This window comes from Callorhinus ursinus, unplaced genomic scaffold, assembly GCF_003265705.2.
Source record: "Callorhinus ursinus isolate GAN/ISIS: 27379988/994484 unplaced genomic scaffold, GSC_fseal_2.0 scaffold14, whole genome shotgun sequence".
In the NCBI taxonomy this organism is placed as follows: domain Eukaryota; kingdom Metazoa; phylum Chordata; class Mammalia; order Carnivora; family Otariidae; genus Callorhinus; species Callorhinus ursinus.
The window spans coordinates 15,361,722-15,379,023 of NW_027397076.1; the positions used below are offsets into that span (position 1 = coordinate 15,361,722).

The following is a 17,302-nucleotide window of genomic DNA, read 5'->3' on the forward strand; positions in this document are numbered from 1 at the left end:
TTACCATTGTATAACATTCTATTATCATTTGTTTCCTTGTTTAATGTCTGTCTCTTATGCTAGAATTCAAGCTCCATGAAGGCAGGAACAAGTATCTATCATGTTTTATACTCTATATAAACCCAACATGTAGAACTGCATTTGGCCCCATTGTAGGCCTCCAATATTTGTTGAATGAATGAAACAATAACACTGCAGATATCCAAAGCAGTAGATGATTGACTGCTGAAGCAGCAGTTTAGCCTGGGAGTTCCTTTCCCAAATGATTTGCAAAATTTTGTATATATCTACATTTTTCTGAAAAGAATTCATAACTTTTATCGTGTATTCAAGGGGGACAATAAACTCCTCAAAAGTCAAGGGCCATATGATGTGAGTGCCTGGATGGCTCAGTTGGTTAAGTGTCTGACTCTTGATCTCAGCTCGGATCTTGATCTCAGGGTTGTGAGTTCAAGCCCTGTTTTGGGCTCCATGCCCGGTGTGGAGCCTACTTAAAAAACAAAAACAAAAACTTAAGGCCATAGTCCTGAGTAGTTAATATTGAAAATAAGTGAACATAATATAAGTTCACAATAAAGAAAAATGTGGGCTGTTTTGGTGTCTCTCCTTATTTTTACAGAATACCAAGTTTGTTCTGCTACTAATCTTTGCTCCTGTAGAAACCCACACTGAGGACCCATGTCTGTCCTTTCTAATCTTGCCCATCCTTCAAAGCTGTCTTGTAATGTCTTTCTGGACTATGTTGTAGGAAGAGACAGAGAGGAGAAACAGACTTGGATGAACAATCAACTGGACTTGTTACACATTCGCTATGCAATGCAGAAGAGGGATGGATCAAGGATGACTCTAGAGGACACATCTTGATGGCTGTGAGCTGCGTGGGGACCACTGACCAACAGGAAGACTCACTTCATGGGGCCAGGAAAAAATGACAAAGCTGAGACCAGAAAAGAAACCAACCATGTGCATGGGAAAAAGAGTAGAGACAGCTCTAGGCTAAGGGAACAACTTAAAAGTCTAAAGGGGGTAGAAGTAGCTTACCCTCTGCTAGAATATGGTGTGGCGGAGAGTGGCAGGAGATGAGGTAAATAAGAGCCAGGTCATGTTGGGCTTTGTAGGCGTTGGTAGAGATCACATGGAATCAGGACAGAGGCCATATGCATGGATACTATGCTAAATGCAGTAGGGAGTCACTGAAGGGTTCTAACACCAAAAAAGAGACATGATATGATTTATGTTTTTATTTATTTTTATTTTTTAATTTTTAAAAAAGACTTTATTTAGGGTGCCTGGGTGGCTCAGTTGGTTGGGCGGCTGCCTTCAGCTCGGGTCATGATCCCAGGGTCCTGGGATCGGGTCCCGCATCAGGCTCCCTGCTCGGCGGGGAGTCTGCTTCTCCCTCTGACTCTACCCCCTCTTGGGCTCTCTCTCTCACTCTCAAATAAATAAGTAAAATAAAATAAAATCAAGGAAAACATTTTTAAAAAAGACTTTATATATTTATTTGAGAGAGAGCATGAGCCAGGGGGAGGGGCAGAGGGAGAGGGAGAAGCAGACTCCCTGCTGAGCAGGGAGCCCGAAATGGGCTCGATCCCAGGACCCCAAGATCATGACCTGAGCCAAAGGCAGACGCGTAACCAACTGAGCCACCCAGGTGCCCCATGATTTATGTTTTTAAAAGATTACTCTGGCTCTACTTGTGAGGAATGGTGACGTGATAGAGGAGGGCAACCATGAGATGAAGAGAAGGGCAGTGTCCAGATATATGTTGGAAGGAGAAATGATGACTGAACCTGCTGATGGATTGATTAGATGTGGGAGTTGAGGGAGAGGAAAGACACCTCAGGAGATGCTTTGATGACTAGCTTGAAGGTGGTATGGTTCAGGAGATAGGGGAGACTGAAAGAGGAGCAGCTTGGGGGGTCTGATGAGGGTGGAAATGAGTAATTCCATTTGGGCGTTGTTGAGTTTGAGATATCTCCGAGACATAAATAGAGATATAATAGAAATATAAAATGAGACAGGTGGTTGGACAGATGTGTCTGAAGAAGAGTTTAGGCTAGATGTAGATTTGAAGCCAGGGGAATGTTGAGTGCATGTAGGGAGAGAATGTAGAAAAAAAAAGAAAAAGAAAAAGGCCCTAGAATGTGGGCCCGGGGAATTCCAACATTTAGAGGTCACGTGGAGGAGGGCAAAGACCCAGCAAGGACCTCTCAGAGGTGGCAAGGGGACAGGCAGTATGAAAACCAAGAGACTGCGGAGTGAGAGTAGCTAAGAGAGGCATGTTGTAAAGTAGTTCGATGCCTGCAAGTTTAAAACTATAACTCCCCAAAATACAAACTGGAAAGACCAGTGATAACTTACATTGGCTTACGTAAAAGCAGTTTAAATTCATGCTAGTAAAATGATGAAACAGACAAAATTGTAAAACTTTGGAGTTGGCTTCAGATGGCTTCCGCTGAAAAGGGGGTTGCCTTTTATCTTCCCTAACTTCACAAAATAAAGTCACTTTTTATATAAATCAGAGATCAAAGACTCCAGAGCAATAACTGCCAAGCCATTAGGGATAATGTTCCTAAAACTTTTATTTATTTTTTATTACATAAAATTGGCTACAGTTTTGAGTACTTACTATGTGTCAGACATTATTCTTCAAACACTTTAAATGTTTTTTTTCTATTCCTTCTGAGAGTCCTAGGAGTAGGGTATAATTATTGTGACTGTCGTTATACAAATGAAGTTCCAGAAACACAGAGAAGGGAAATAACTTGTTCAAAGTCATGCAAGGTTCAAATGGTAGAACTGTGACTTGAGTCTGGGAACTACTCAGCACCCCTTAGCATAACCTGTGCAATGCTCATTTCCAAATAGAAAATACACTAAAAAAAATACTAATACAGATGTTGAAAAACAAAACCCAATAGATAATCACTGCTAACACTTGGGTGCATAATCTGTCACTTTTCATCTCTTCTTATGTCCATATTATAATAGCTAACATTTATTGGACATATTATGTGTACTGTTATAAAATCCTATGCCAGTAAATGGTGGAGGTGAGATATGAACCAGATGGCCTGGTTCTCCTTCAATCTCCCTCTCTTTCACACAAACACATATTTAGGTTTTCTTTTATTCCTATAAATATGCATATATAAATAAATACACATATACTTGCACATATATTTTCTTTTTTAAAACTATATATATATATAATATCTGAATAACTTAGCAATATATCATGAACATCTTTCCTGTGAATAGCCTAAATAGTGTCAGGTTGTTTTGAAAGATTTTATTTATTTATTTATTTGTCAGAGACATAGAGAGAGACAGCGAGAGAGACGTAGAGAGAGACAGCAGGGGGAGTGGGAGAGGGAGAAGCAGGCTCCCTGCTGAGCAAGGAGCTTGACATGGGACTTGATCCCAGGACCCTGGGATCATGATCTGAGCTGAAGGCAGAGGCTTAACTGACTGAGTCACCCAGGTGCCCCTCTCTGCCAAAATGTGAATCTTGATTCTCTTATTTCCTAACTCTGTTATTTGGGAAAATTTATTAATATTTTTGAGTCTTAGTTTATTTTTTATAAAAGGGGTACAAGAATGATCTTCCCTACTTTATAGAATTGTTGAATGGATTAAATAAAAGAAGATAAGTAAAATGCTTAGCAAATGTAATAAGCACTCAATCAATGCTAGCAATAATTATACCTTGTAGGTGCTTAGTAAATATTTCTATAATAAATTCTTATGGATATCTTGCCCAAGGAGATGACTTATTTCTTAGGCATTAAAATATAATCCTTCTCTTTTGACTGTCAGAAATAATCTAGTGAATGCAATGAAAAATGAAAAATATAGTTAGTCTAAAATGGATAATAATAATTTCTAGCTTTAAGTTGGTATATCACTTAGGGTCACAGCAGAAAACAGATGACATACTCAAACTGGTGTAATTCCAGAAGAGTTTATTTACAGAGGGATTCTTTACGGAAGTGTGAGTGGAATTCCAAGGAGGAATTCTAACCCAGGCTTAGTAGCACTGGCTGTTCCTTCCAGACCAGAAGGAACAAAGAGAGGGAGCAGTTACTGGACCCCAGAAGAAGAGAATCCTATAGTTGGCTACCTTGAGAGGAGCAGTAACCTCTTGTTGAAGGGCATAGCCAGCCTAAGGTGGCCTTGCCAAGACTAACCCAGGTTAATAATTACTGTGACCTCCCCATCTTTCCTCAAACCAGAGGGCAAGGAAACCCCTCCACACAGGCTAGTACATTCAGATCAACTTCCTGGGCAGAGAGCAGGGTGGACAAAGTAAAGAGTGGATCTGGAGGAGCAAAAGGGAGATAAGTGGCACCATATCAAAATAAGTGTTATTAGCGTGCCTCTAGTGTTGTAACTATAAAGCCAGAGATTGGTGCAGAATCCAATTGGATGTCACTTATGTATAAGCAATGTGACTCTCCCATATTGATAGAATGTGAAAAGAATTCTGAATAGTTTCAGGCAATAAGTAGCTTTATTGAATATGTTGGTAAATCAAATAGTGGAACAACCTAGGTAAGAGATTAGGGGCTCCAATCACACTAAGAATTAAGTAAATGTGTAACCTGAGTTCAAGTGACAGGGGCAGTGAGACAACCCTATTTGGTGGACAAGGACTTGGAATTCCTATTGGCACCACAGCCATAAAAGAGGGCTCTGCTTCTCCCTCCAGGTCATTCAGAAGATGATCCTGGAAGTCTGTCCTTCCAGACTTCACCCTTACAACCAATCTAGAAGGCACCCCCAAATTGCTTGTGTCGGTAATCTCAGAGTACTTGGAGGTTCCTTAATTGTTCCCCCGCATGTGACTTTAGTTCCTCAAAGATTTAGAATTAACTGTAGAAATGATTAAGTAAATCAAACCCACCCTTTCGTACTAGTTTCCGGTTAGATTTGAAAATATAACACATTTACAAACATATGTATGCCATGTTTATAGCGAAGTATTTAGGAGACATAAGATAATTTCTACTATCAGATTTGGTTTGTGGCCTGTTAGATGAGCTTTGTGATCCTAATCTTTTTTTTTAAAGTAGGCTCCAAACCCAGCATGGAGCCCAACGTGGGGCTTGAATTCATGACCCTGAGATCAAGAATCAGACGCTTAACTGACTGAGCCACCCAGGTACCCCGTGATCCTAATTTTTAAAAACTTTTTTGCTAGTCTTACAAATAGAATAATAAGATGTGTAGTTGAACTTGAAAGCTTAAGGAAAAACTAGGCTTTATTGTTACTTCAATAAATTGCATATTTATTAAAAATTAATCTGTGAATAATCTTTTGTAGGAAAGTTGCCTCAAAGACACAAAAATACTCATGTCGTTATAAAGATGTTTTTGCCCTCTTTCTCAAAAATCACCCCCAAACACAAATGAGAAGAAGGATGGAAGCCAGCCAATGCAGGAATGACACCTGACTTAGCAACGTTAGGACTGCAGGTTGTACCAAGGTTCAAATAATTGGTGGCATCAAGTATTTAGGAAGAGGGAGTGAGGAGGGAACTGAAAACTGGAATGGTTGAAAGTTTAGAAGCCAGACTCCCATGCCCATCAGCCCACCCTAGTCAGAAATGGCAATCAGAATCCAAGAGGCTCTGGACTCAGGAACACCTTACGTGGAGGAGGTCAGGGGAGAAGTGTCCAACAGAAAACTGGCCAGGTGAGTCCTCTGGCTCATTTCCTTGCCCAGTTCCAGAATGCCAGCACCCTCTGTGTTTCTGAGTCTGGGCTGCAGCCTTCCCTGTGATCATATGAACCACCCAAAGTCCTCCCAATGAGTTCCTTTTCTGTTAGTCTGTGTCAGTTTCTACGCCTGCAACCGGGAACTCTGATTAAAAACTATTTCACGGGGCGCCTGGGTGGCTCAGATGGTTGAGCGTCTGCCTTCGGTTCAGGTCATGATCCCGGAGTCCTGGGATCGGGTCCCGCATCACGCTCCCTGCTCCTTGGGAGTCTGCTTCTCCCTCTGCCTCTCTCTCTCTCTCTCTCTCTCTCTCTGTCTCTCATGAATAAATAAAATCTTTAAAAAAAAAAAACTATTTCACATTTATCTTGTATTAATTTCATTCGTGTTATGTCCACATCCATTCTCCATGAGAGCAATTCTGTGTCTGCTCTGGCTTATCATTTACCTGTAGAAACTAGTATTGTGCCTGGTACTTAATAGGCACTCACCAAACGTTTATTAAATAATTGAGTGAATGAAGCCTTCTCTGTATATTCTGTATACTCTTCACTGTATCTTCTGTATCCTAATTACAGAACTTATCACATAAAATATATGAATTTGTTTTAATATCTGTTTCCCATATTAGAAAGTAAGTTCAAGATTGGAGATCCTACCCAGGTCATTTTAAAATACTGGTTGGCATTAAGGAGGGCACATGATGTGATGAGCACTGGGTGTTATATGCAACTAATGAATCATTGAACATTATGTCAAAAACTAATGATGTACTATATGTTGGCTAATTGAATTTAAATTAAAAAAACATACCGGTTGCTAGGGAGGGTCTAGTACATAATAGGCAGAGAATGAAGGAAGGCAGAAAGGCAGGAAGGAGGAATATGTGTCGGACATTAGGTTACTGCTGAACACACAGAAAGAAGACTATGGTGCTCCCTGCCTTAGGAGGGTGCACCGCGTGGTGAGCGAGATTTGTAAACAGATGATCAGAGTGAGCATTTGTTAGAACATACCGTGAAGATGTTTTGGAGAGGAGGGTGAGACTAGTGGGCAGATGGGGTGGGGAACCGTGAGCAAAGAGGCACCCAGATGTGAAAATTAGGGTGCTAGAGAGATAGGTATGATGCATCACGGGATATTCAGAGCTTCGATGAAATGGTCCGGACTATGGGCTAAGGTTGCCTCTGGGGAGTTGAGACGGAAAGTAAGCATTAGGTTAAGATGGCAAGAGGTTTTGTAAATTGCAGCTAAGACGAGTAAGTTCTCTGGTGAATTTAAAGTGTTGAGCTGGGTCTGCTCAGCCTTGTCTCCTTCTCTCTTTTCTTTCCCTCCCTTTCCTCTCTCTTTTCCTTTCTCTCTCTCTCCCTTTCTTCTTCCTTTCTTCATGTCCTTCTTCCTCTTTCTTCTTTGTTTCCCCCTCTTCCTCCCCCTCCACTTCCTCTCCCTCCTTCTCCTCCCCCTCCACTGCCTCCTCCCCCTTCTCTTTCTTCTTCAGCAGCCTGTCTCCTGCTCTCCAGCATTCCCAGCTCTGCTCTGGCTGGGGTTATGGGGCCCGCACTTGTCTGGCTGTGCTAAGTGACTGGGTGGCTGTGCCTGTGACTGGGGAGCAGGTTGTGAGTAAACCCAAGTTACTGCAGACTTAGAGCTGTGTTCTCCAATCAGCTTTATTAGTAATGAAAGCAATGTTCTGATCTCCATCTTTTTCAATTTGGTTGTAGTTTCAGGAGGGGAAAGTGGGTTTTATTTCTTGGCCTCCTTAAAACCTAACAATCTGGAATACTGAACACTTGGGCCAGCTTAAACACAAACAATCTGAAATATCTAATACCCCAACCAAGAAAATTAGAATAAGCAGGAGTAAAGTAATGAGTTTGGGGTCAAAAAGGATCTAGCAAAACAAGAACAAGAACAGTGTAAGTCAAGGTTGCTGTTGCAACTGTTTTGTTTTCTCGAGCATATCAGATAATATGGGGTAGTGACTCTCAAGCTTTGGGCCCTTCAGTAGTGCCTGGGGAGTGTGTAAAAAACACAGATGAATGGGGCCTGTGACTTGCACTCAGAAGACCTTGGGTGGGGCCCCTGCACCTGTATGTTTAACCAGCCTCTGAGGTGTTTAACCCTCCAAAGTTTGGAAACCTCTGCTCCAGAGTTTATTGGATCCCAAGTCATTGTTATCAAAAGCAAAACAGTTTTCAAAACATTTCTAATCATGCTGGAACCAGGTGGGCAGTTGCTGCAGACAGCAAGCAACACAACTGAGAAGCGTATGAGAAGCCAATAAGACTGAGAGAGACAGGTGCTGGCTGGAGAAGAAGAAAGGTGAAGGCATACCAGGTAGAGAGAAAGGCAGGAACAGTTTAGCTGATAGGCTGAGTATGCAATCACGGGCCCAGTTACACAGCGACTGAAGCCCAAGGTCATGGCAGGCAAACAGTTCTTTGGGAACCTGGAAGGGTAGCACACATATGCAGGGAAAAGAACCTTGCTTTCAGAGTTCCTGTTCCAGCCAGGCTTCTGGCAAAACGTCTTGAGTCACCATCTCCTGGAATCCTGTTACCACTGGGAAATGGCCCAGAGAAAGTCATACCCCCTCCATCTACCTTGATAGAGACATGGTGGAGTCAATGGTGAGATCTACAGAATGCCTCCAGTGGTGGATGCACTTAAAGGCCCTCCGTGGATGAGAGGACATTCAAAAATGCTTTGTAAAGCTAAAGCATTAAACAATGGTAAACCTTATTACTCTGATTCTCCTGGCTCTCATCTTTCCTGATGCCTTCCACCTTGAGATAGTATTCTTGTGACCCTGGATGATTCTGCTCAGCTCCTTCTTATAGGCTGCATTGTGTTGGGTAACAGTTTATAAGTGCTCAGCTACTGACATTGACGTCTTGAATATGAGGCAGCAGGTATTTTTTTTTCTTTCTTCTTTTAAATCAGTGTGCAACCTTTTCTTCCTCCCCCACCCTCCTCCTCCCTGAGTCACTGTTCATGAACTCTCTTCTCACAGATACTCCTGTCTTGATCGCCCATGAAATGGTTTTCTTATGCTGCAAGAAACAATAAGTGTACTTGCAAACAAATACTTCTGCCTGATGACTACCCCTCCTGAACTGAAACAGAGCCTCTAGTACAGGTGACTGATATACCATTTTCCAAACTCATCTGCTCTATTTTGTTTCTGCAAAGCGTAAGGCGGTTTCTGAAAAAAACTGTTGCCCTTCAGGAAGTTGAAAAGTTTAGGGATGAACATAAACATCCTGTGCTTTCTGTAAGCATTCACTTATTGATCATGAATCAATGTAACCTATTCTCAAACAGGTGTTTATTTTTCCCCTGCAATTATTGGTTCATTCCCTTGACAAATTTTTTTTTGGGGGGGGTAGAATGTAATGCAACAGTTTTTAATACTAGTTACAGAGGTCAGTTAAGAACATGAAAATGCTACTGATTAGATACCAAGGAAAAAATAGAATACAAAATGATATATACAGGATGATTAAAACTATGTAAATAAAAACACACATAGGAATTTATTTTTTTACCAAAATGATCTATTTATTTTTTAATAATTTTTTTATTATGTTAGTCACCATACAGTACATCATTAGTTTTTGATGTAATGTAGATTCATTGTTTGCGTATAACACCCCATGCTCCATGCAATACATGTCCTCCTTAATACCCATCACCGGGCTAACCCATCCTCCCACCCCCCTCCCCTCTGAAACCCTCAGTTTGTTTTTCAGAGTCCATAGTCTCTCATGGTTTGAGAACTATCATATAGCAGGTCCTGAGCTAGGCCTCAGGGGTACACTGGTAACCAAAATGAAGAGATGCATAACGCTGAGTCAAAAGCCAAAGATTAATTAGCTAAGAATTCTGCCTAGCACTATTCAACTTAGTAGAGCTATCTGGTCACTATAATTTATTCAGTATCATGGACCGGAATCTTTTTGCTGAGTTTTGAGTGTATAGTATTATCCTGATCAGCACTGAAAGAACTTTGAGTATCTCTTAAGACTGTTGAAGTTAGTGAATTAGATTATTTAATGTTTTAAATAGGTAACACATTCACACAGTCCAAAATCTAAAAGGTACAAGAATGTAAGTGAAATGTCTTTCTTTTACCTCTGTTCTCCAATACCCAACACCCCTCCCTGAAGGAATCAATTCAGTTAGTTTAGTGGATATCCTTGTTTTATCCATATTTTAGAGTAAGGATTCTTAACTAGATTTGTAACTTGAGAAAAGACCTCTTCTTGATCCTGTGGTAACTGTCCTTCTAAGACTATATCCTGTTCTACAGGACTTATATGAATCAGAAGTTCAGATTTTATTTTCCAGATGAGTATAGTGTGAGTTGTTCTCAAGAGGGAAAAGAATGGGAAAAGCAACTAGAAGAGACATGCAAAAATATATTTTACTGTTAATACTCTTAAAAGTATTTCATGCCATCAAATAGTCTCTGACAAACAAAGTTATACTGTCATGTTTTAAAAGTCTGGTTTCCTAAGGAAAACTATACCTGGTTCTATCAAGATTATGAAAATAATAGTCCTTGCTAAGGGCTATGTAGTGTTTATTTAAGCTTCACAACAATCACATGAAGTATATACATTTCATAGGTGAAGAAAATGAAGGGATAGCAAATATAAGTTCTCAAACCTAGACCAGGGCTCTAGTGCGCTCACTCTAATTTGCATGATACTCATTATCCATCCTAATAGAGAACAGCCAAAAGAAGGCACGTAGCAATATTTTGTTTATACATTTTTGTTGTTTATTCAAAATCTTTATTCTCAAATTTTAGGATCCATCAAAATTACTCACGATATTTAAATGCAGGTTCCCAGGCCCTGGCACTGACTTAGAGAATTAGAATCTCTGAGAGAAGGGCTCCAGCCAGGCATGCTTATTTTAACCAGTACAGGCAGGTGACATTAAGCCGGCTGGCTCTATGCACAGTGACAACTGTCATACCTGTGACAGTTTATGTTTTCCAAAATTGGCCACAATCGTATCTTCCAACACACACATACTATGTTAGTTTCTAGAATCTCTCCACTCCCCTTTCAGGAGGTGGAGTCCATGCCCCATACCTTTGAAACTGGGTGGGTTTTTGTGATTAGTCAACCAACAGATTATAGTGGGAGTGATGCTATGTGACTTTCAGGACTAGGTCAAAAAAAGACAATTCAGCTTCTGTTTTTGCTAGTTAGAACACTCACTCTTGGAACCCAGCTACCAGGGAGAGGCCCACTAGGAGAGAAGCTAATAGCCAGCACCAACCTGCCAGCTATGTGAGCCATCTTGGAAATGGATCTGGGCCCAGTCAGGCTGCCCAGGCTGACACAGCACAGCATGGAGCAGAGATGAGCCTTCCCTGCCAAGCCCTGCCCAAACTGCAGATTCAAGAGCTAAGTAAATGATCGTTGTCGCTTTAAACAGGAAGTATGAGCCGGTTTGTTAGGCAACAATAGGTAAGTGGAACAGCACACTTCTAACTTAATATTCACTCTGCTTTTCTTCCTATCAGGGTGAATTCTCCTGAGCCCTCTCTAAAATATTCTGAAAGTATCCTTGTCCAATGTCATTTACTTTCCCAGATTCTTCTTCCCAGATTCTAATCACAGAACCACTTATTTCAGACTTCTGGTTATGTGAGATTCTCATTATTACCTCTGAGGCTTGGTTTCTCATCTCAAAAGCACTGGTAATAACAGAACCCACCTCATGAGCTTTATAGTTAGATGAGATGATCCATGTAATCATTTAGCATTGTGCCCAGCACATAATATTCTCTTATTTTTACTAGGTTTCTTGCATTCATAGTCTCCATTTCTTTAATGCAATGTGTGTGTGTGTGTGTGTGTGTGTGTGTGTGTGTGTACACACATAGACTTTTTCTTGTAGTCCCATGCCATTTTATAGGCTATTTCCTATGCCTGACATGCTCTTCCCTACTGGGTCTGTTAGACTTACTCACCCTTGAGGGCAATTCTTCTTCTTTGGGAAAGCCTTCTCTGACTTCTCAATTAATGCCTCTCTGGGCTCAAACAGCGCCTTGGAAGAACCTCTACTATAGCCCTTAACACACTGGGTTGTTAATTAATTACTTGTCTCTCTTCTCCATTGGACTGGAAGGCAGTATTGTCTTCACCCCCCAACACAGCACCTGGCACATCCATACTCACCATCTACGTTTGTGCTGTGCTAGGAAACACTGTGGTTAGGCAGTCAAGGGATCCATGTTTTGGGAGACCTGCTCGGGGTCAAAACAGCTCCATTTTCTCCTGCATAATCTTGGAAAATATTAGTTGACATTTCTGAGCCTCATTGTAGAGACACTTTCTTAAGATTTCTGTGAAGTAAAATACCTGTGAAAAGCCTATCCCAGAGCAAGCAAGCAGTCATCAAACGTCACAAAATGCTTTTCCAACAGTCCCATTTTCAGGCATCGCCACTCTAATCTTCCTTTAGGGCCCTGCGCTCCATGGGTAATCCCTCTCTCAGGGATTACTCTGGGCTCTCTAATCCTGTCCTCGGTCATTCCTCCAGCTAGCAACTCTGCGTTCAGAAGCCAAATCCCTGCACCCCAACTCTCTCCAGACCCTTTCTTTCAGCCTTCCCTGAGCTTAAGGGGCCCGATTTACGTGAAATTTAAAAATCAAAATTTAAATATCAAAACTCTATGACTAGGGTATCCCTGGATAACTTCCGAGACCCGCATTTAGGAGAATGGCTACTGAGTTTCAGTCTTCCACCTCCCTTTGAGGAAGGAGCCCGCGGCTCAACTTAACCGGAGTCGTTCCCCGCTGCGGCCGCGCGCAACACAAAAACGTTGAATGAACGAACAAACAAACGGATGAATGAATGGGCTGCGCCCGCGGCTGCGCCTCTGTTACGTCGCCCACTGGCGCAGGCGTGGCCGCGGTAAGAGGCCTGCGGAGCGCCGGCCGTGTAATCCTGCCGTCGCGCGGCGGGCTCGGCCACGAGCGCCGGAGCTCCGCGCCGCCTCGCGCCTCCTCCCCCAAGTCCCTGCCCCGCCGGGGCTCGTCACTTCCGCCACCCCCAGGCCAGGACTGGGGCAGGGAACGCGGGGGAGGGGGCCAGGTCCTAGGGAAGCCCGCCCGCGCACGAGCAGGGACTACATTTCCCGAGGGGCCTCGGCGGCGGCGGCGGCGGCGGCGGCGGCGGACGCGGCAACGTCCCCCGGAAGTGGAGCCCTGGACTTCCACTCGTGCGTGAGGCGAGCGGAGCCGGAGTCGAGACCAGAGGCCGAACTCGGGATCTGACAAGATGGCCGGGCTGCCCCGCAGGATTATCAAGGTAACCGCCCAGGCCAACCCCCGGCTCTGCGCCCTGCTCTTGGCGGCTTGGCAGACCGCGCGGCGCGGCTCCTCCCTTCCTCCGGCCCGCGGCCCGCGCTGGGAGGCCGCCGCCCAGCGCGGAGAGGGTCTGGCTGTGGCGGCGAGGGAAGTCAGACGCTGGGGAGGGGGCTCCGGAGAGACTTCCGGCCGCGGTGGGGCAGCCAGGCGGCGGGGACCCGGGGCTTCCCGGTGGCCGCCTTGCGGGCGGGGAAGGCCTGGCCTGCACCCTGGCGGAGGGTGGGGCCGCGGGGTTGCGGGGTTCTAGTCTTGGGCGCGGGCCGTCGCGGGCCTCCGCGGCCTCCCAGACCACCCGGGAGGAGGCCGCAGGCGCGCGCGAGTCGCGGCGGGGCCCGGACTCCGCGCGGGAGTTGTGGCCCGACACAGCCCCTCGGCCCTGGAGCCTTCTCTCGGGCCGGGCGGGAGCGCGGGGGTGCGGAAGCCCCGGGTTCAGAATGAATGAACCAGGAGCGTGAGGCCGGGCGGGGCCCTGTGCCCCGGGAGGCGGCTCCGGGAGGGCCGCGCGTCCTGCCGCCGTAGGCACATGTTCGCCGCAGGCTGCGGGGGTCGAGGGACATGAGGCTGCGCGCCCCGCTGCTCTCGCTTTCGTGATGTCCTCTCTTAAATACGTTTCCGCTCGTTATCTCTGTGAAGTGATTTTACTCTGGTTGCCAAACTCTGAGAGCGGTTTCTGCTCAGAGGATATAGTTTAACACAACATGGGGGGGAGGGGCGGAGCAGGTATGGGGGACTTGGTGAAATCATTTGCCTCTCGATTTTATGCACTTTAATGTTTAGACTGTTCCAATACATATGGAACTGTGAAAATGGACATATTGGTTTTGTAAATCCTTTACATAATATCAGGTCCTCAGATGCGCGGTATTTCTTGCAATACGTCAAAACAAAACGTTGAAATCTCTTGTCATTTTTAATGAAAATTTTAGTTGAACTTCTGTGTTCCTTAATATGCGAGTTAAAGGGACTAAATTGCAGCATCATTTCCTTGATAGAACATGGTGAACGTGTATTTAATCTAGCTTGTTCTGAAGTTTGAGGGGAGATGCATACTAAGTTCAAGATCTTTTAATGGGTGATGTATTGTGTAGTGCTTCGTGCAACTTAAATATATCTGAGATGGGGGGATGTCTCTGACCTAGAGTTGCTTGATTTGGAGAAATAAGACTTTTTTTTAAAGATTTTATTTATTTGAGAGAGAGAGACAGCGAGAGAGGGAACACAAGCAGGGGGAGTGGGGGAGGGAGAAGCAGGCTTTCCGCTGAGCGGGGAGCCCGATGCGGCGCTCGATCCCAGGACCCTGGGATCATGACCTGAGCCAAAGGCAGGCGCTTAACGATTGAGCCACCCAGGCGCCCCGAAATAAGACTTTTTATAAGGTAGAAATTCTTAGAAATTAGAGACGTGGATAGATTGTCATTGTGTGCTGCAGTCTAATATGAACTTTCATAGTGCAAAATTTGTTGTATTATGGATTTGTCTCAGGCTCTGTCCAAGGCAGTTAAATTGCTGTATGCTTTGGATGGTCCTTACAATGTGGTTTTCCTCACAAGACCCCAATCATGTTTATTGAAGCCCCAGTTGAAAATGAGAGATGGGGGGGATCTAGCTGTACACCAGATGTCTTCAAATGTTTGTTTCCTGTATTCAGGTTATTTATTGACTACATAATACAAATTGATATTCTTAATAATTCTCCAAAATACATAATGAAGTAAAGATTTAACATTTTTTCCAGTTTTGCTTGATTCTGGACATATTCTGCGGTAATATGAAAGCCTTGGATGGAAAAATAAATTCTGTGCATTATTTTTTACAGAAATGATTTATGGCAGTGAATTGAAGGCCTCATAATTCAGTTTTTTTGGCACACAATTTAGTTTACACTAGGTATTTTCATTTTACTATTTTAACCCAGACAGTGATAATTCATAAATATGGTCTTAATTTTACAGTATCTTGTTGATAGCACCTCTTTAATAAAAGGTGACTTCATTTGGGTTTTATCTTGGAAAATTTAGGTGGTTTTACTTTAATGGTCATTTATGGCTTATCTTAAAAGAACTGTTTTCTCCAGTCCCTAGGAAAGATTGCAGAACTATAATGTGTTTTCTAGTGCTTACTATTGTTTTATGTATATTTTCCCATAATCAGTGAAAACAGTTTTTTTAAGATTTGTTTATTTGAGAGAATGTGTGCGGAATGAGTTGGGGGAGGGCAGAAGGAGAGACTCTTATGCACTTCCCCGCTGAGCATGGAGTCCCAGACTGGGCTTTGATCCCAAGACCCATAAGATCATGACCTGAGCCCAAACCAGGAGTTGGACGCTCAACCTACTGAGCAACCTGGGTACCCGAAAATGTTTGTTTTTTAATCAGAATTTTTAGAAAGTTTGCCTCTTTTTTGTCATCCGCAATACAGGATTCCGTGTGGAATATGCTGGTGGTGGTGGTGCCGGGTAGGAACACACCATCTTTCATTGGACAGCTATTAATAGGATGCTATTTATCTCTTAACTGGTCATTATTTGCATTTGCAAAATTCTTTTTTTTATTTTAAGACTTTATTTTTAAGTAATCTCTACACCCAGTGGGGGGCTTGAATCCACAACCCGACATCAAGAGTCGCACACTCCACCAACTGAGCCAGCCAGGTGCTCCTGCATTTACAAAAGTCTTATACTATTTAATACTTGTAGATCTTGATTTTGTGAAGTAGACTACTTTTATAGTCTAGAAACCCATTCAGATGACTTTCTTAGGGTCTTAAAACTGGCAAGGGATAGAACTTGGATCTTGACCCAGTGTGAACTTCCCCTGCTTCTTGTTATTATGAAATGACTATGTAAATGTACTTTGATAACTTTAACTGTACAGATATAAGATGATTTTTTTGAATTACTATTCCCTCATTTACTGTCCTACTCAGATTCCCATATACAATCCGCTAGCAAATTCCCTGGGGCGTCAACTTTCAAAATATATTCTTAATCAGCTACATTTACCCATCTCTCTCAAACCACCGTTCAATTCCATCATTTGTTGCCTAGCCTACTGTATTAGTCTCCTAAGCAGCAGCTAGTGTTACTTTCTAAAAATATAGATCATATCACTCCCCTTCTCAACTCTAGAAAGGTTCTCCACACTTAGAATAAAATCTTGACTTTTTCCCCCCGTAGTTACAAGGCCTTCCTTGCATCTGCCTACCTCTGAGGTCATCTCCTGCATGTCTGTCCTTGGGTCACTCTACTGCAACCACAATGTTGCTTTGCTCTATCTGAACAATAAGAGGCTAAGTTTGTTCCAGTCACAGGGCTTTCCTTCTGTTTACTACATTACCTGTTTTGGCGTATCGTTCAGTTCTTGGCTCACATGTCATCCTCAGAGAGGTCTACCTTAATTATCCCAAAACACAGTTTTCCTCTTCCCCTCCCTTTGAGTTCCTCATTATCCCCATATTTCCTCCTCTCCTCTGTATAGCCCTTATCACTATTTGAAGTTATATTATTTATTCTTTATCTCTGCTCCTACTAAAGCTCCACGAAGACAGGGATTCTTGGGCATTGCTCTAATACCTAGAGGATGTAGTGTAGTAGGCACTGAGATATTGAATGAATGAATGAATGTGCTTCAATCTTTAGAAGAAAGTTTTAGGAGAGTTATTCTATATCATAATTTGATGTTATTGCTTAGTAGATTTCTATCTAAATCAATGTCTGAGCTAAAAGTTAATCTCTGATTCATTAAAAAATCAATTTTTATTTTGTCTAATAGGAAATACATGGAGTGCAGCATTTGAAAGGTTCTAACAGGTACATAGAGAAAGTTAAAGACTCTCATCTGCCCTTCAGCATTCCAGTTGCCTGCCCAGACAACCATTATTTTTATTGTGTATTCTTCCAGAAAGACCAGAGAGATTTAGTATGTATATTTAGGCCTGTTCCCCTCCTCCTGATGCAAATACTTTAATTTCCTCACCCCCCACCAATCTTTTTTTTTTTTTTAAGATTTTATTTATTTGAGAGCGAGAGAATGAGAGACAGAGAGCATGAGAGCGAGGAGGATCAGAGGGAGAAGCTGACTCCCTGCTGAGCAGGGAGCCCCATGTGGGATTCGATCCTGGGATGCCAGGATCATGACCTGAGCCGAAGGCAGTTGCTTAACCGACTGAGCCACCCAGGCGCCCC

At 43.1% G+C, this 17,302-nt stretch overlaps 1 protein-coding gene across 1 annotated transcript in view; it reads left to right on the forward strand.

Moving 5' to 3' along the window:
- Positions 1 to 12,589: 12,589 nt before the first annotated feature.
- UBE2N (ubiquitin conjugating enzyme E2 N) overlaps positions 12,590 to 17,302 on the forward strand; it is a 38,643-nt gene continuing 33,930 nt past the window's right edge. The window contains 1 exon segment of the mRNA XM_025881428.2: positions 12,590 to 13,060. Coding sequence (XP_025737213.2) covers positions 12,605 to 13,060 — 456 coding nt within the window. The 5' untranslated portion in view covers positions 12,590 to 12,604.